We start from the raw sequence: 20,805 nt of genomic DNA on the forward strand, positions 1-20,805 counted from the left end.
CTGACTAAATTATATTTGCAGCTGCACCAAACCAGCCTCTGGACTTTCAGGTTATGAAATTCGTAATTTTTGATCCTAAAACTGTGTATTCTGTCAAGGAAGGAAGAATTTTGGCTGCTTCTTGAAAATATTGCATTTCAATACTCTAAAATGTGTTAAAGGAAGGCCTGCCAACTTACATAGAAATCTCTGCAAAAAAATTAATCTTCCACCAATAAAGGTCTTGCAACTACTATTAGCACACTTTTTTGCAATGTAAAATTAAGTTATCTTCTGAAGAATAAACAAATGAGGAAGTGTTGGAACCACCACCTACTAAGACCTATACTAAGGATTCCTCTAATTGTGTCTGATCACTTATCTGAATCTATGAAGAAACCTGAAATGCTCTAGTTGTGTGCTACTGTGATTCTAAACATTTACTGGGATTTTCCTTTAAAGATCAGGAAAACTATCCCCATAAAAAATAATGAAGGCCATAGTTATATGGAAAGGACTATTTAAAAGAGCCAGGCAGGATGTATGCCTTCATGCTTTATCACTAATACTGAAGAAGGTTTTACATTATGGTGTCCAAGGCTTCAAATTAAATGTCAAATTCAATTTGCCACAGAAAACATGAAGTGTGTGCCTGCCCTTAGAGGGGTAACCTGACAGCACAATTTCATAATTGGTGTCTGCCCTAATGCTGAGTTAAAATACAAGAACAAATGTTATTTGATCGCAGTCGTATCTTACTATTTAAAAATAAACAAACCACCTCTAGATAGGCTAAAATATATTTGGTTGAAATTTGAGCCCGTAGTAAAGTTCACTGGCTTTATTTAAAATCTGTGAAGAACTAATGTTGAATACCACATGATAACAGATAGAAACCTCCCTGATGGGATCATGCCAGCAGTTACGTCTTTATGTCTCTGACATTTAGCTCGTAATAAAATGAGATTTGTGAAAGAAAATGAAGAGGTGCTTATTCCACTTAGAGTACTTTATTTTTTTTTTCCTTTTTATTCAGACAAGCTTGTGTTTTAATAATGAGATTTCTAATCCACTTTAATATCCTATCATTATATCTTAGTGAACTATCTGCCATATAAGTAATAATAATGAAGTATGTTTAAATATAAAAATGCATCCTTAAGCATCTAGACACTTTTAGTACTGGTTGTAATTAGAAACTTAAGAAACATGTGCAATTAAATATGCTCATAAAAAAACCAGCTACATCTCTGTAGCACCAGTCAATTTGCTGCATCATTAATATTCTTCAGTATGCCAGTTAAAAAATGCATTGCAACATTACAAATAGAACATAGCTAAGAACAAAATTATTAACATTTAAACCATCACAATCATTACAGAACAACAACTGAGTGTTTTAGGTATCTTCTCCTAACTAATTTTGCTTTTACAGATGCATTTTCAAATTCTACATCTTTATCTGTTGCTCTAAGTTCCAAAGATGTCATTTTATTGTATATTAAATAAACTCTTTGTTGTCCTAAGATGTGACAACTATTAATTGTAATGAGATTGTATACTGCAATAATCTCAACAGTGGTTTCATTTATTTTTGTTTGTCTGAATAGTTTGAATTGAATTAGATGTATAGTTTAAAAAAATATACTCAGTCTTTTTAAAATACACTTCAGTGTTAAGACTTGCTTCCAAAAGTGTCTAAAGTGACTTGTGTGTCTTAAGCTTAGGAAATGTCTAGCCTGACTTCTTGAATTCAAGATGTAATGCCTGTGTTATGTTTATTGTTGCATTCAATGGTCTTTCCACAGAATCATAGATTCATAGAAAGGTTTGGGTTGGAAGGGATCTTAAAGATCCCCGATTTCCAACCCCACTGCCATGAGCTGGGACACCTTTTACTCTACCAGGTTGCTTAGGGCCCCATGCAACCTGGCCTTGAACATTTCCAGGGATGGGGCATCCACAACTTCTCTGGGAAGCAAAATGATTTCCAACCTAAATGATTCTGTGATTCTATGATTCTGTGATTAGATGGAACTTTTCAGCTAAGATTTTGTATTTATTTCATTATATATCATGATAAAATAAAGTAGTTGACTAAAAATGGTCTTGTTACCTAAACCTGGGGGCTGAACTAGTATGAAATCTGCAGCAGTGACTAACACAGGTAATAACTCAGAACTCGAATAATATGTCACAATATTTTTTTTTATTTTTATAGAACTGTCATTTTTCTAATTTGTGCATTGGCTTTGAGGCAGACTTTTACCACACATGCACTGACAGATTGTTCACACACACTCATTTTGCACATAAACCTCTCTTTGTGTCTCCCATCCACTCTACACATGGAACAGCGTCTTGCACTCGGCACATGTAGCCTACATCCTTTGCAGATGAGTGTCCTTCTGACAGGCTGACAGCATCGCATGAAGCCCATAGGTAGGAGGCAAGTAGGGTATTGAAGGATCCTGCTTTTCCTTAACACATCTTTGGGACCCTTCCCTGCACCTTCCTTATAAAGTGCACAGGATCTCACATCTGAGGCACAGAAAATTTACTGATCCTTTTCATGAATAATATTGAACACGCTGGTGCACAATATAGTCTGGTATGCCAGAGCTGATTTTTCTTGGAAGAGAGAACAGAAATGAGTTCAATTTTACAGGTCCATGGAAAGATTGTGGCCACTACATCAAAGCAGTACAAACCATCTGCAGGGGTTTATATCCTTGTAGAGAGATGAGTGAGGATCCTGTTGTGTGTTATTAAAAGGCATAATATCATAAGTCTGGCAGTTGCATTAAGTGGAAGGTTGAAGCTAGGCCTATTTATGCTGGCTGATGTACTAAATGCAAGGGGCAGTCAAGGATATTTATTTGACTGCAGTCATGTTCCCTCTTGGTAGTAGTTGGCTGCTGCAGAAGAGAGACCAAGATGAGCTGGTCTTTATATAGTAGTGATAGTTCTACCAAGTGCAGCTGAGAGACAAAATAACTGCAGTGTCTTGCTGGTCCTGTCATTGTCCTTAATCCCTCCACTTGGCAGAGAAGAGATCATCTCCAGATGTGATTACACTGACACATATGACCTCCCAGAGGAATTTGGAAATAAACAATGGGCCTAAAAAAAGTAGCATAAGAGTATGCCTTTTTCCCTGCAACTTTTCATTGCAAATAAATCAAGTCTAATACAAAGAGTGCAGATTGAGAGCAGGTTACTAACATGACTCACAATTCTATATAGTTCCTCCCTGAACTTCTCAAGTTCTCTGAGGCATCTCTTACACTTATTATTAAATGCTTAAATATATTTCCTGAATAATTAAAGCAAAATACCAAGAAATTGCTATAACAGATGAAGGCTGATTTTATTGTAATACCACTGAGATTGGAAGTTAAATGACCAGTTGAATTTTCCACATGCAGTTGAAATTTCCATAACACTGGAAAAAAACAAGTGAAGACTGCTATCACTCAGCTTTTGCCATCTGAAATTTAATTGAATAATCTAGGATATCTGTCTAGGCTTCTGCTGCAAACAGGTTTCCATCACAGTTAGCAAAAAGAATGAGGTTGTTCATCTCACTTCAAAATAACTGTCAAAAATCTTTGAATTAATTTTCCTTCAGGTTTTCTATTCCTCTTCATTTACTAACAAGAGAGCTTATATACTTCATTTCCAAAGTGTCAAATTATACAAAATTTTCTTCTTTATTCTTTTTTCCTACTAGATGTGAATAATATTGGCAGAACTAAAAGAAAAATTGAAGAGTGTGTAATGACAGCTTGTGAGACTTGAAGAAATGACTGTTCATAAAGTTCATACAAGAAACCAAACAGCTTAACTGTGGTACTTGTGAGCAAATCTTTATTACTTTCAGCCCAAGCTTTAAGAAATTGGAAAATCGTGCTGCTAAGTGAATCTGTATTGCATTCACAATCCTAAGTGAGAGAGCAAGGCTTTTTAAACTGTTTCATCCCCATCAGCTTCTTGTTCTTTGAAATGTAAGCTGAATTTTAGAAGCTGTCAGTCTGATTGGCAAATAGATGGGAAAAAACAGAATTAATTCTACTGCTTTCCTTCTCAGAAGGCCTCTTTCAACAAGTATTTTATTCACCAGAGAACAGGACCATGCCATGTAGTGGGAGTAATATGTTGAAGCTGCCTCAATGCCTACAAGTAGACAGGAGCCCATGGTTTTAACACTTCTCAGCACCCAGTACCTCAGGGTACTTGACTGCCTGAGCAGTACTCTAGTTTTTTTCACGCCTAATTCAAGTGAATGTTGTCGAATAGCAGCACCTCACTTTTGCTGGTTTAGAGAAGCTGAGAACTCTTTCTGCCATCTTCCTCTTCACTTGAGCACACAAAGATCTCTTATTTCTGATTTGCAGTGAGGATGCCAAAGAGGATCTAGTTCCTATAGGAAATAACATTGAACAATCCCTCAAATAATTCAGCATAAACCAGCCTTCTTGGTCAAGTGATTTTGTAAATCTCCTCTAGACATATTAGTGGTGGATTTGGATTAAAAAATTGTATTAAACATGATGCAAATGCAGCCAACTGGTTGAAAAGTTGGAAAGGGAGACATTCTGCCTCTTACATACAGATTCTCTATTTTAAATATGTATGTGCAAATATATTCAAATACTAGAAAATAATCAATATTTAATACAATATTAATACAATATTAACTTTTTATTTTATGGGTACTGTGCACAGCTTTCCAAACAGGTTTGACTCATCTGAATAATTCAGAATCTCTTGGACTCATAGGCATTTTGAGACACTTATTCGGCACTAGCAATCAAATATTTTAGTTTGGTTTTTAGAGCAGTAGTTCAGATGCTCATTCACCAGTATAGAAATTGTGATTGAACATTATTTCAGAAAGAGTTAATTTGATCCTTTTTGTAGAGGAGCATTCCGTGCTTCCTTCTAGAACTGGACTGATGTCTTTGAAAATGTTATTAATATGAATAAAAAAACCAACAACAGCAAAACTCAAAAAAACTCCAGAAACAAACAAACAAAAAGACCCAACCAACCAACCACCAAAATATAACACAAAAAAAAATTATAAAAAAATTTAGATATTGAAAGTCCTGGTTGCTCACCAGGAGGGACCTGACAAGGAAAGGTTCCACTGCAGAAGAAACTTTTTATGTGTTTAGCAGTAAATTGGGTGTTCATAAAACAACTCTGAAATTGTTTTATTTAACTGCTAAAGCTTGTCTTTTATTAAATTTTCTTTACAATAGTTTGAACAATTACTAAAACTTGAAAATAAATTATCTTCCCTTGGGGTGATAATCAATCCTACAAGATGCCTTGCTGTTTACATTAGCTTAATATCATTTCACTTTCATTTGTTCTATAATAAATTTCACTGACATTTAATTGTAAAAGTGTCTACGGTATGACTGTTATCAAATATTAACTTAATATGTTTTCATTAAATTTCAGCCATTTTATAAATAGTATTGTCAAAAAGACTTCGGACTGAACAAATTAATTCCTTATTGAAAGCAAGAAGGGACATGAACTCAGTCAAGGTTATTTATATTCTGTATAACCACTGTCTGTAATAATCGTGGCCTATTAGTTAACTTTGTATGTAAGTATTCATTAGGGAGATCCCTACAGACAAGCTCTGTTTAAAAATTTCCAGCCAAGCTACTTCCACTGTTCATTATCAACTTTGTAATATCTGAGCCCTTGATTTTCTAAGGCCTCCAATTCTCCAAGGACTGAGCATTTCAGGTCTGATACTCATGGGAGAAAGGAAGACAGGCTGAATTGCTGTCTGCAACAATTCCATTCATATCTTCGAAGGCCAGATTGCAGTAGAGGTTGTGCAGGGAGGGAGAGAAATTTTGGTGTTCTTTAGAAGACTTTAAAGTGTACAAGTACTTTAAACAGTATCTTCAGTTAGACCTCTCTCTTCTTCCAGGACTATAACAAGCCTTTTATAGAAAGCCTAGTCAGTGGTACTTAGCTTGTTGCATTTGTTGATTTCACAGGTTTGCCACCTTAAGTAAGGAATATTATTAGCAGTTTCATTGCACCTTATGCCAACATCCTCCACTTAATAAATGTGAGGAAAAGTATTTCCTAATAATACTAACTAAAACAATGCGAGTATATTTGTTTTTCATAGCATATGCTATTCTTTCTCTTTCTATTTGGATGTATGGTTGGGAATGGCTCAATTTCTAGTTCTTTTCAGTTCCTGCTCTTCCAAGTCTGTCTAGAACATCAGAATTGCTTATCACTGGTGTTACTTCTTCATTACCTGTGAGCATGTTCCTTTTTTGAAAGGAAAAGGAGAATGAAATAATTTGAACTTTCCTCCAATATATATTGATATATATATTGATATCAGAAAAATATTACAGAGAAAACTTTTATTTTTGTGACAAGTCACATCCTTTGAGAAGTGAAGTCACTGTAGAGACAAAGACTTGTTAGACTGCTTTGGGAGAGGATGTGGATTTAAGCAATCATCTCTTTCTTGTTGCTACAGGTAAATGGATAAATATGCATATGATAGAAAAAGGGAAATTAGGTAGTGATAATGGAAGAAAGCACTTTGATATCAGTATCAGGGTATCTGTGCTAAAGGCTTTGTTTTATAAGTATTTTAATTAAAAAAAGAACAGATCCTTGCAGTTGCATTTAAATTTATCATAAGTGCCAGAAAACAAGCATTAATGATAGTAGATGCTATTATCATCTTTAGAAAGATCATGATTTTACTGTATCTGGTTCAAGCCCGTTGCACATTAGAGGTGACAGCACCGAATTAGTACTCATGTTCTCAGTATTCACAAATTCTATTAGGATTCAGAACCATGAGAAAATATCTACCCTGTCACTACCAGCTAAAGCAATTCATTAAAACATACTGAATGGTGAGGGCTTTAATAAGTTTTCTACAGTTAACACACAGAATTAAAACAAATTGCAAAAGTAATTTGGCAGAAATCCTGGGGAAAACAAAGGACCATGGGTAGTACCATGTGGAAATTGAAAACTGCATTTTCTAATTTTTGTGCAGAAAAAGAAGTTAGATAAATTACTTGCTGCATATTATATACATTATACATATTTATATATACATATTTATTTTAGATCACTGTTTTATACAAATTGCCTTCAGGGAAAATTCAAGTCCTTGATATTAGGAAAAAAATAAGTTACTGAAACTGTGTATATTGTAAAGAAACCAGAATAAGAACAGGACAGGATATAAAAAGAAATCAAGAAATGGTAGACCGTCCATCTTTAAATTAAAAGTCTGACTGTAGAACTTTGTCAACTCATGCTATTATGCGAATGACATCTGTAAAAAATGATGTATTCTGGACAATTTAATTTTCATTTCTTGCACTGAATTATCAATGAAGCCAAGAAAATGTTCCAGACAAGCTATTTGGATTTTTGTGAGCTCCAAATTTATAGTTCAGGGAAAAAACAGATACTGTTTAGCTGAAATTATTTTAAAGTCCTTTTAAGCAGCATCTTTAGCATCTTTAGCTGTGTTCTTTTACATTAGTAACTTACTGTATATTCTGTATATGTAATTTTTTTTTTTAAAAGTATTCCTCATTCTGGGATAGTAAGGGGTGAAAAAAAACCAAAACAAAACATAAAATTAGCAAGATTTTCAAACCAAGAACAACTGAATACTGCTGATATATATGCCCTTAAACTTCTTTTAGAATAAGCCAGTTTTAAGTAGGAGATTTTTCTTACAAGATTTAAGAAAATATCCATTAGGTTCTTTTCAGCAATAACACCCTTTCTTTTTTTTTTTTTTTTATCTTTAGTCAGAAAGAAGATGCCCCTCTGATTTAGTGCAGCTTTGATCTTTCTGCTATAAGCATAAAGGAATTCTTCAATCACACACACATCTGTCTAAAAGTGAGAGCTTAGTCATCAGAAAGATAGATGACAACTACTGATAGTAAAGTCAGGAGTAACATTCCTTCCTTAAATCTAGAGCAGAAATTAGACTATCTGCCTCTAATTATTAAATACAGCTTCTTCATCCTCTTAGCCATATTATTTCCTACAAAGTACCTTTTTTATTATCCCACATGCCATGTGACAGCCCTATACATGCAATATCAATGTCTTTGTCAGTCTGCATGAACTGTACTCCCCAACCTGTAGATGTTCATTAACCCTACTATGTTGCTATGCATTTCATTTATCCATATGGCCAGCCAAGTGTTAGCCAACTATCCTTGAAGAAACAAGAAATATAGAAAAATTAGGTAGAGATGCAAAATCCTTTCATTACGACAATAATTGTGATTTCTATGGGGATTTTTAAAAAGCTATGCAGTGGCATATTTTCCCCTTGCTTGTTTTGCTAGCAATTCTTCTACTGAGATCAGCCAACATATTTATACAACAAATATCCAAGGAAGGCCATTGTCCAACATCCATGACTTAAATTAGATTGTCTCCCTGTCATTATGCTCTGGTTTTACATTTTAATATTCCTGTGTAACTGGTCTGAAGTATGTATTATGCTGATAGGTACAGGTTACGTAGGGTTGTCACGTAAAAGTTATTATAGCTATTCAGCTATTCAGCTATGGGCTCCTTATCTGACACAGTTTGTGATAACTCTATTGCCTTCAATGAGACATTAATTAAAAAAATTCTTTTTCACAGAAAGTTAAAAATCATCATGTTTCAAGACTGCAAAGAGAAATGTGTATAAGTCCATCTTTTATTTTGATGTTCCCATTGTTTGGCTCCAGTTATTTTTCATCCCGTTTCTGTTCTACCAATCACAACCCTTGTTATTATTATTTTTAACGGTCTGACCCAATAGGCACAATAATACCTGGTAATAATAACAGCAACAGTAATCTCACACTGTAATGCTGGAAAATTTGGTATATTTTTTCCTGTTCAAGCAACAAAAAAATCATTAAGTTAAAATAATTTCTGTGTTGCACTGTTATAAAAGTAGCTGAAAAGAAGTGAGTAAAAGAGGAAGAAGAAAAAGTAATAAAGCTAGGGGCAGGGGGAGGAATCTCTGCTTGACTCTCTTTAACAGATATGGTCATAAGGGAAAAATTTAAATTTTAATGAAAATACTTATTTCCCAAAGGCCTGGCCAGCAAAGAATGCTGAATGAGATAATTCACTAACCAAAGAAACACAGTGACTGAAAAGCAGATTATCACTGAAGTGAAAGACAAAGGCAGAAGGCATTAATAATTAATTGAGGAGGTTTCCTGTGGAGGTTTAAATGAGTTACAGGCTCTATGTGGAAAGTCACTTGTCTACCAGATTGTTGTGTTCTCTTTCAGGGTTGCTTATATTGATGTGTACATCCAATATTAAGTTTTCCTGGTCTGTGCTACCTGAAAGGAAGTACAAATCCTAAACGGGATTTTTTTATCTGTATTGAAAAGCATACCTGCTATGCTGTTTAAATGAAAGCTGACAAGCTACACCTTTATATTGTTGCAGGAATAACTACCAGCAACCTAAACAGATGTTGTCATCTTGTGCTCACACTGTGTCTCTCTATATACGATGGAAAGACTGTCAAAACTGGTTACAACTAGAGATGCTCAGAGAGCAGTTGAAATGGAATAATATGGCAGGAACCTACTTTTACATTATGATTTATATTTTTATTTCTGACAACTGTGTAGAGCTTTGCCTCTGTTGTCTTCCTATGAGGGTTCTAACATAGAGAATAGGACCCCAAAACAGTGAATATGGCATGTAACTAAACTGGTTATAATCTGAAGGAGTCATATACTCATATACCCCAAAAGGGGCTTGATAGGGGAGCAAAGGAAATTCTCCTTTGTCTCATTGTTGTGTGATTGCACTTGTAGCTATAGATCACAGCCTCTACTGACTGAAGATTCCTTGGGCTCCGATAAGAGGATCTCAAAATCCTCCTGAACAGATGTGACTAATTAAATGTAAGAAATTAAATTTATGTTTGCAACTTGATGTTTTTCAAGTCAAAGACCAGAAGTGCACTCATGTTCATACAAAACCAGCTGAAACTTCTCATATTTTGGATGGACTTTTCAAACATTTGAATGCAAATGAGTTTCAATATGTTAAAGTTGTTGACATTGTTAAAGTGATAGCTAAGAGGACAGTGATCAAAGATGAAGTATGTCAAAATTTATGTTCGTGTCATGGGACAGTTAGGAAACACAAATCCGAGGAATAGTAGAAGGAGATGAGTATGAATAATATATTCTGTGAAAGTGTTGATTGTTTCAAATGTATTGGTAGATTCTTTACACACTGAGTTAAGTTGAAGAAATGAATCTATTTCAATCCAGTTTGCAAGTAGTAAAAATGCCTGGATTTTCCTAAAACTTTTTTTAAATGCTTTATACTAAATATACCAATATATTACTTTCAGGAGAAGAATCACATAATGGTTGGATTTGAAAGGGAAGTCTGCAGATATATACTTCAAAGTTTCTTCCAAAGCAGGTCCACCTGGAACAGGTTGCACAGGATTGTGTCCGGGAGGGTCTTGAATTTCTCCAGAGAAGGAGACTCTACAACCTCTCTGGGCAGCCTGTTCCAGTGCCCTGCTACCTCTCTCAGCCTTCCCTCATGAGAGATGCTTCACTCTCCTCCTCATCTTCACAGCCCTCAGCTGAACCCTCTTCAGTACTTCCTTGTCTTTCCTGTACTAAGGAGTCGAGAACTGGATGCAGCACTCCACATATGGCCTCACCAGGGCTGAGTAGAGGCGCAGGATCACCTCCCTTGACCTGCTGGCAATGCTTTTTCTAATGCACCCAGGATCCCTCTGGCCTTCTTGGCCACAAGGGCCCACTGCTGACTCATGGACAGTGTATTGTCCACCAGCCACCAGGACCCCCAGGTCCTTCCCTGCAGAGCTGCTTTTCAGCAGGTTGGCCCCCAGCCTGTACTGGGGTTATTCCTCCCCAGGTGCAGGACCCTTCATTTGCCCTTGTTGACCTTCGGGCAGTTCTTCTCTGCTCATCTCTCAAGACTGTTGAGGCCCTTCTGAAGGGCTGCACAGACCTCTGGGCTATCAGCTACCCCTCCCAGATCTGTATCATCAGGCAGCTTACTGAGAGTTACATTCATCCAGGGTGACTGATTAATAAGTTGAACAAGACTGGACCCAGTACCGATCCTTGGGGAACACTGTGAGCTACAGGGCTCTAACTAGGCTCTGCACCACTGGTCACAACACTGATCTCTGACCTCCAGCCAATTCTCAATACACTTCACTGTCCGTCCACTCATCTAACCCACACTTCCACTTGAAACACTTTATACCAAAAATCAACACACCGCTTTCAGGAAAGTATGAGCACATCAAGCTATGTGCTTTGAATATATTTGCTGTGAAAGATATGTGTACTATCTCCTTAGCTTGGCTTTTTGGAAATTCAAAGCTTCAAGACATATAGTTTTAGGGTGATATCCATATAAATATGTATATATATGCGTGCAGAGCACTGCCACAGACATTTGAGCTATTAACACTGTTAACTACTGGTACAAGATCTCTCTGAGTATCTGTCAGGATACCTGTTCCTGTGCATACAGAGCCCTTTGGAACTAGGATTTTAATTGCACTAGGATCAACTTCGTCTCTTGAATTGTTTGTCATATTATTGAGAGATATTTTTAATTTTCCTAACAGAGATCTGTCTTTGTCCCACTAGGCTAAGCTTTAATTAAGAAACGTCAACGTTGCTAACAACTGCACAAAGAGGGACGGAAGGACCTTTGTGACCAAGGATGTGGTTGTCATGGAAACTCTTGCTGTTTCTGTCACTGACTGGCTGTCTTTCAGGTAAATCAAAACCAAAACAACAAAATTTTCTTATCATTTAAAGGCTCTTAACTGCAAACAGAAACAGGAACATGTAAAAGCAAGCTGGAGAAGATCAACATTGTTATGAAAACTATTTGCCTGAGTGTGCTGACCCACCCTTAAGGGAAGGAAGCACTTAAGATTCAAAAATGCTCCTTGGTCCAAAAGAATGACAGAAGTCAGAGAGTCTGCAAACAAGCATAGAGTGTTATTGGTGAATTATGCACTTGGAATAAAAATTGGTATTTTAGTCCCTGACCTACTATATAGGTGCATAGCAGTGGGGTTTAGATAAAAAAGGGTAGACTAAAGAGAAAAGAAAGATTAAGCACATGGCAGTGGATCTTGGATCAAGGGGCAGGCCAGAAGGGAAAAGAGAAATAGGTTCATTTAAAAGGGAGAGATGAATTAAATAAAGGAAAAGAGAAAAAGGGAGGACAAGAAAGAAGAAAAAGAAAAGCAAAAAAGGGATCACCACCCCTCTAGTGTCAATCCATCCCTGATGGGGATGCCTGTCCTGGTCTCAGTGCCAATCCAGCTGAGGGGATGCCGATCCTGGTTTCGGTGCCAACCCAGGTGATAAGCAGCGATCCAGCTGCGTTGGTCCAGCTGATGAGATGTCCAGGGTCCAAGGGGCACTGCCTGGGATTGGGTGGGGAGGTACCTTTTTATGGCCAGGTTTCTTACCCTGAAGACAAGTTTCTCACTTTCTCAGCTAATAACTTATCATGCAGAGTCCATTCTTTAAGGCCTTTCTGGAAATGGGTCTGAGGACTTCTAAAGTCTTTGGTGGTCCCAATCTCACCTTAAAGTCCATGCTGGCTTCCTGCCAATCATTTCTGTGCTCTGCTGTACTGTGTTGGGGTTCTTTCTCTCAGAAAATTGCTGCCCTATGTCCACCTGGCCCCTCTTCTCCAGTCAAAATTTGTTCTTTCCCAGAGCCTACTACCAAAATTTCATGTCCGTTGTTACTAAAAGTTCTTGGTTGGCTTCACAGCCATCCTATTATTGGTGTTTGAGATACATTAGCCACTTATCTTCTGGAAAGTGAGAGCTCAAAAGATTCTTGCTTTGGGCCACTGTTTATAAGGTCATTTGACAGGGGGCTTTAGTAGTCATTGGCCCTCATAACTGAGAGCTCAAAAGGGTCTCACTTTAGACCACTGTTGTAAGACTGCAAGAGAGTGGGTTTTAGTCATAGCAATTTTCTGTTCTGGATGCAATTCAAGCTGGTAACTTTCTTTGAAGGTTCAGTAACAGAAATATTATTTTATTTGGGTTGTTCAGGCAAGAAAGTTGAAGGCTGCTCATTAAAAATCTGGTGCTCTTCTGCTTCCTGGGAATAGACAGTGTTTCTGACAAGCTGGAGAGGGGCTTAGTCCAGGTGCAGTTCTTCAAGGCCAAAGCCTAATGAGCATTTCTCAGACCACAGTGGGGCCTAAGGGTGGGTGGGAATGCGGCTAAAGTCAGCTTCTCTGGGCTTCTATACTGCGTGGTGAAACTATAAATATTTAGACTAAGATATTAAGAAGCCCTGTCCTTGTAGTAAGATATGATTATTGCATCTCAACAGCTCCTAAGCTATTCTTTTCCCAAATTCTTCCAAAATTTATTGGATTTGTGTCATCACAAGATGAAATTCAAAAGTCAGTGAAATAAAACACCTTCATTTGTAACAATAAAATGATATTTTACACAGGAATTCGATAGCAGAAAGTGCCCATGGATGTCAGTGTACATGCTTTGGATGCATACATGAAACAGTCTGATTTATTCTGGTTTCCTTCATATAGCTTCATTTTCTTGTTTTATCTAAGTCCATTGATTTTGGACAGGGAAATTTTTGTTTTATTTGTGGTGGATTGTCAGCCACATTGTAAATTTTGTCAGCATTTGTATTTTGGTGATTCTAGCAGCTGTAACTTACAACCACCACCTATTGATGTAATTTTTTTTTAATTGAAATTTATATTTTTGTTGCTACAAATTGCAAGACATTTGGTGCAAACTCCAGAAGGATGTCAGAAATTTAAATATAGGATTTCTTCTTAAGAACTATTTCTTTTGTCTTGAAGTCTTTGAGTTAAACGTTGACATTTGGCAGAAGGTATTTATCTGTGCAACTAATGTACCTGAGCATGCAGTTGGTTTCACACAGCTAATATCTCCTTACCCTCAGCTGCTGTTAGAGAAAATACCTGTACAGTTTGCTCCAAATAGATTAATCTAACTCTGTAAAACACATTAATATGCTTTAAAATTTGTGAGACACATATCATATGCTGACAATTCTGTATCCTAAAATTGGATATACAGGAATGAGCTTCAGCTGTTTGCCACAGGCATTGTTTAGGCATGCACATTCAGGCAATATCTTGCAAAGACTTAAAAGCATTAGCAGTGACTAATTGTAATATAGCATTAAAGTGTGTAACTACTTTGCAAGTTAAACTGAAAGTCAATATTTACAGAATAACTTTATTTAAATAACATTATACCCTGAAAACTCTTTCCAGTCATTCAGCACCATATTTAAATTGACTGTTCCTCTCATCTGATAATTTGTTACTTGTATCTGATTGTTTCTAAAGCATTCCTTTTTTAAAATTTCATTCTGGTTTGCGATTCTGAAGGTTTTTTAAACGTTTATTCTGTATTACTGCAGAAGATTTAACTTCTGTAAGAAATAATTTTTAACTGCAGCGCTTGTTTTCACATTTTTGAATATAATGTGGTAACATACATTTTTCATATGCACAAAGATAACTTTTTTATTATTTCATGTGAAATAATAATTATTCATTGTCAAATTTAATGCTATAAGAGCTGAAATTAACCAAATGAAATTGGATTCAAAGTTATTTTAATAAGATCATCAGTATAACTAGTAATTTACTGTCTCCATAACTATCACATTTGATTACATCATCCTGCATTTGGAGATGCTTTTATATTACAGCACTCATTAAAACATGTTTACAACTTCAATGGTTCATTCCAACAGCTGATGCAATTCAAGGTAGCCTAGTAAGTTTGATGCCTGAATGCACTGTTAACAACAGAGCAATAGATATTGATGGTGCTCCACGAAGATAAAGTTCATTAAATTTCTGCTCTTTTAGGCTGTGTTAAAATTCAGTACTTACTTATCCATTAAATCAACATATCATGGGATCAATCCTAGCAGCAGGCAGTGTTTGGAAGAGATTACTACACTGTCGTATTGATTTTGCAGTGGTGAGGGAAAGAATCCAAGAAAAGGGATGACCTCTCTAATTTGTGTTGATCCCATTTTTATATGACCTTTATCTTAAAACTGACCCTGTTATTTTGGGTTTTGCTTAAGTGTGAATGTATGGAATTTGCCTAAGCTGAAGGGAAAATAATATTTGAATGGAGAAAAAAATGTATTATTTTCTGAACATAAGTGTGAGGACTAAATTATGTCTCTTACTCTGGTTTAAGGCAAAGGTAGTCTGGGAGTACAGCTCACAGTTATACACTTAAATTGTCAAAAACTTCACAATTATGAAATATTGATAATTAACAGATGAAAAGAAGATCTCAGGATTGATATGTTCCTTCTTATGTGTAGTATTGCCCTTCAAGGCAAACTGGAGTTGAAGAGGAGTTAAGCTGTTGTTTTTGACCTAGAGACTGCCTCACTACCGAACGAACAGTAGCAAAAACCCTGTTAATTTTTGGAGGCTTTTGGGGGGATTTTTTTCTGTTTCTTCCTCCTATGAAGGTTTCCTGTAGAGAAAGACATCACGCTGCAAGAGAACATATTACCATGGGGAAAATTGTGAATCTGAAGTTCAGAGTAGCATTTAAATCTGATTTGGTTACAGTAATACCCAAATACAGAGATGCTCAGTTTAAATTTAATCCAAGTTCATCAGAATTTACCATGGGTGTATATTCCCAGGGTCTTATTGTCCTGGTTCCCCATAATCACTTTACAGTCTGCTTTTATGTGTATAGTAAAGGCTATTTATTTTTGGTTCACACTAGGAACAATTAAGCAGAGAACCTTTTTTGTCTGGACTTGTGAAAATTTTATTGCATTGATTTCTCGGAGAAGTTGGAATTGCATATTGCTGAAAGGTTTTGCTTTAAAACACCCCTTCTGACCTTGTTATGAGACAAATAGGTATGTCTCTTCATGTTTCAGAAAGGGAAGGATTTTTACAATAGAAAAAAATTACATCAGGTTATCATCTCATGGTTTATAGAAAAATTAAGACAGTGGGTTTTATTTGCAGATGTAAGACACTTGAAAAATCTATCGAGAATACGACTCCTGTCACTCCTTTAATAATTATTGCTGCCTGCTACAAGATGTTTCAAGTTTAAATATATGCTAAAGGTTGCATAATAGAGTAAGTGGTATTTATAGAGTTCTAATTCTGTTTTAATCTAACACGTATTCTGTATGCCTTTTTGCTCCCCTGCCCATTTATCTACTTCTGTATTATTACCTTCTGCATGTTAATCAGGGCAAAGTGAGACTCATTTTCTCTGTAAGACTGTATAATTCATGGCATCAATAAAATTATGGGTATAATGAGAGTAGCAAGACTTCACAAGATATAGGCAGTACCTCTGAGACCCGGTGGTCACTGTTCATAGTATCAAGTGGATAAACATTTGTCCTTAATCCTCATCTCTATGCACCATTCATTTCTGTTCACATAAAACATTCTTACTACCGAGCAAAGACTGCCTAAATACTGAGGTTTTTTTCTGTATTCCTCAATATGGTGCTCAAAGTTAGAACCAGCATGACTTTTTCTGAACAGTTGTTTGCTAGAATATAGTATAAATGAAGACTTACAAAAAATGCTCTTAAGTAAGAGAGCACATGTAGAACAAACACAAATGTCCTGTCTAGTTTTGACCTGCAGCTGGCAGCGATCTCAGGTGCTTCCAGTTTTTTATCATATCCATCCCTCTCCATCTGGCTACTTGGAGGCTTTTAGGAATTGTCTCTATCATTTGCACTTATCAGCTTCCAAAACACATCTCAAACCTGCTCAATATGCAACTTTCAGAATTACAGCAGCCATGGCCAGGATTAAAATTCATAGCCTAAGGTTCACAAATTCATTAACCAAACCAAATAAATATGCATACTACTCTTAGCGCCAGGACTATTTCTTGTTTTTATTCTTCCATTTTTTAGACAATGTCCTTCCCAATTCAGTGGACAGTATGTGAAATGTTGCTGCTCTGCCAAATGAAGGATGAACATATGAATGACCAGTGTTTATCACTGACAAGTCTATACAGTTACCCATGGTACCCTGCCCCCAACTCCTGGCCCTGCACTGATGACAGTATAGGAAATACCATGCAACATTGTCACCTTTGATAGCTGAGCATAAAAGCCTGGAGACAGAGTTCTAGATAAGTACTGGTGCCTGGGGACTTTCATGTTCACAGACATCTGAGTAAAAATGAAAAATGAGGTAACACACTAAAACCTTCTACTGCCCATCCAGAAGTACTGCATTTGCAAAAAGTGCAAAGGAAGGAAACAGCCACAGTGGTGAAACCCAAGGTAGATTGCTGTGCACATCCTCACTCCTGGATCCAGTGCTTAGTTGAATCGGGCAGAAAAGCACTTATCTGCTCAATGTTGCAATTTCTATAATTTTAAATCCAAAAGAACAGTGGAAATATAAAAATTATTTACTGCTACCAGAATCCTGAAGTGTGTTTAATGCTAAGTAATCAGGAGTGTTAAGGATTGGAAAAGTTGTAGGCATGAAAAAAGTACTGAGTATGGATTTAAGAAAATATTTTTAGGAGAAATCCTTCTGCTGGATTGCATGTTTGGGTTTTTCTTTTTAATATATATTTTTCTATGTTTAATTTATAAAGCTGGTTTCCTACTCTAGGCTGACAAAATGTTGAAAGTAGTTCTTACGACTCTTCCCAGATATTCCATGTCATACTTTTCCGAATTTTGCAGTGGGTGGCACTTCACTAGAAGTCCTCATCCCCAGGAACCTCTGCTACTTTCATTCATATTACTGGGAATTCAGCTGTTATACTACACATTGCAAGAGTGATAAGGTTTTTGTAGGAATATTTGTAATTGGTTTGCTTGCAAAAGTAATTCATTCTATGAAGTGGTTAACATTTTCCTTAAGTGTGCTTCTAGATGACCACTTCTCATGATCAGAAGTAATAAAAAGAGTAATATTTAGTCTTAACAAGCAACCGAGTCTGTTTTCCCTTACTTCCAGAGCCACACATGTGCAAGGAGTAGTTAGCTCATAATACAAAATAATTTAGAGTTTCCAAGCAGCAGTAACAATATCACAAATACATAATAAGGTATTAACTTCATTTCAAAAAGTCATTAGAGGCTAGTAAAATGTTTCTTCCATCATTTACCTGGCCTTTTCTAATAGGAATACAATAAAAGGGCAGTGAAACCTTGGAAATGTGACAAATTCAGCTTTGAAATGAAATACTAGTTTTCCTGTAATGAGGTCAAACCAATATTGGAAGAGGTCTACTAGGAGAGCTGGCAGATATGAAAATGCTTCAAGTTGGAAAACAAAATTAATTAACTTTAAAAATTAAATGTTTTATCAAGTTCTAATAGAAATTCTGTAGTCAATGCAGGTGAATAAGTGAGTGTGTGTGTGTGTGTGTGTGCATGTACCTGTGCTGAAAGAGAGTAAGACTGGGTTGCCTTCTAAATAATTCTGAGCTGTATTAATCCCCATTCTCCCCACACACACCTTCCACATTCCCCCTGGATGCTCAGTGAGAGAATAGCAAGCTTTCTATTGCTCACTTTCATAGAGCTGGTCAGAAGTTTCTCAATGTGCTATCAAATTATCAGGCTAGATGTGCTCTGGAATTTTTCTGGCTTTCCTGTCCTACAACCACATGAGAAAGCTTGAATAACAACCAAATTGTTGGTTCATGTCCAGCCCTGTTCCAAGAAATAGCACCTACAGCTTTTAAGCCTAAGGAATACCAAGCTCAAACCTTCTGACAATCTAATTTACAGCTTGCCTCCCACCTATAGAAATATAACGTAGCAGTAAGAAAAATCTAAAATTGCTGATAATTTTTGCAGTAAATAACTGAAGAAAATCCCACACTGTATGTCAAGATGTTAGGGGAAAAAACCAACAGCAACCAAAAACACCTGCAAGGGGGTTTTATGTATTTATTTCTCGCTGCTCAATTCCAGTTTTAGGTAGCAAACGTATTATTGCAAAAGTTCCCTGTGTCCTTGAGACTTCCAGAGTTTACTTTTCTTTGATAAAAAGTTCCAGTCAGGACTCTTCAAGTGGTATATTGCCAAGTGTGTATGGTGGTCTCTTCTGTTTTTACCTAGCATGGTCAAACATGCTTCATGACAACACGAGATTGAACTGACAAACCACAGACCACAGTTCTGGGGTAAATGAAAACTCCTTGCTCTTTCAAATGCAAAAGATTTTTATAGCAAATAACATCACAAAAACTATTTGCTACCATGGATTGAATATATTTAGAGAATAAAAGATGGAAGTAAATGTTTAACTTCGGGGAAAAAATCAGAATGTGTATAAAACACCTCCAGAAATGATCCAGGGAGATAAACTCATTGCTGTATTTGAATTAAAAGTCATGTAATTATTAAGATTATAAAGTTTCAGCAATGATATTATCTTCTTCCCACAGCTAAAGTCCATAGCTACTCTATATATGATAATTATCTGTGTTGGAAGGTAACACATATTTGCCTACTTGCAAATATTCTCCTCTGCTCCCTCTGTGCTTTTTCTGTCAGACTTTCCCCTCAGAGTAGAGGCAGTAGATTAAACTCAGAGCAGTCTGAGTCAATATGAAGTTAATACTTGTTGTCTATATCATACCTGAAAATCTTCATATGCAAAAGTACTTATGTGTTTAATTTCTATTTGTTCATTTGTTTATCAGTGGATTATGTAAAAAGCTTTCTTACCACTTGAACACATGGTTACTTGTTGGAGTCACCCCAAAAAAGTAATCATCAGCTCCTGTGTTGAGAACATGATCATTATTTGGAAAAATTACTAGATTATATAAGAGCAAAATCTGGCAGTTTCTCCACATGGGAGACAAGCCAGCTGATGTGAAGAGGTCATGTATCAAATAATGAATAAATATACTTCATAGCTATGTGAGCTGATGAACATAGGTAACTATGAGTGAACTTCTTGCTGTTCCAGAGTTAAAGATGCACTTGTCAACTCTAGACTGCCTTTGTTTAAATTGGTGCTAGCAGTTCAGAAACAGCGATTTCTTAATTGTACTCTGACTAAATCTCTTTCCCAAACTGAATGAAAATAAAGTGTGAAAAATAAATCTCTCTCCTGTCAGAAAGCAGGATATATGCATACACTGCTCCATGATAAGACAGTGGGAGGCAGTTTATCAAGCTCCATACAGCACCAAGACTCGTAACTGCTTTGCTCAGTGGACTGCTTTGATAGGGAGGTTTTTCCCTGTTAAGTGCAGTAGTGTGAAAAATGTTGATAATAGTGAAGAGCACATCCTGCACTTTTGGATTTTGTTCAACATGACTAGGTGTGCTATGTACTGAGACCACTTCAGCAGCGGTTTTAGTTCACTTCTTTGGATTTATCAACCTTAATGCTAGGTATTCAAATAGAAAGGCTTTTTCTAGAATTTTGTTAAATACTCCATCAGAGCTGGTTTTGACTGAAGTTTTTCTGTGGTTGTATGTTGGGGAAGTGAGGAGGACATATAGTTTTTTAATGTTTTTATCTTAGCATCCCTACAGCTTCTACAGTGAGCTCAGTGGTTAAACTGTTCCTGTACCATTGATGTCCACTGGAGCATGACCCTGTGGTGAGTGCACCATGGCCTGTGTTTGCCCTTAATATGGTGTGCAACTGTGAAAAGGGAGTGTTGTAGTCATGGCACTATAGGTAGCA

The 20,805-nt window shown here is 36.4% G+C and overlaps 1 protein-coding gene across 6 annotated transcripts in view; it reads left to right on the forward strand.

Moving 5' to 3' along the window:
• CNTN5 (contactin 5) overlaps window positions 1-20,805 on the forward strand; it is a 619,355-nt gene that overhangs the window by 285,076 nt on the left and 313,474 nt on the right. For all 6 annotated transcript variants that reach the window (XM_042023751.1, XM_042023752.1, XM_042023755.1 and 3 more), the window contains one exon: window positions 11,700-11,830. In XM_042023751.1, coding sequence (XP_041879685.1) covers window positions 11,776-11,830 — 55 coding nt within the window. In that variant the 5' untranslated portion in view covers window positions 11,700-11,775. The remainder of the gene's footprint in view (window positions 1-11,699; window positions 11,831-20,805) is intronic.

Source organism: Corvus kubaryi, unplaced genomic scaffold, assembly GCF_017639235.1.
Source record: "Corvus kubaryi isolate FWS band 111438036 unplaced genomic scaffold, C.kubaryi_AGA036_p1.0 37256, whole genome shotgun sequence".
Lineage (NCBI taxonomy): Eukaryota > Metazoa > Chordata > Aves > Passeriformes > Corvidae > Corvus > Corvus kubaryi.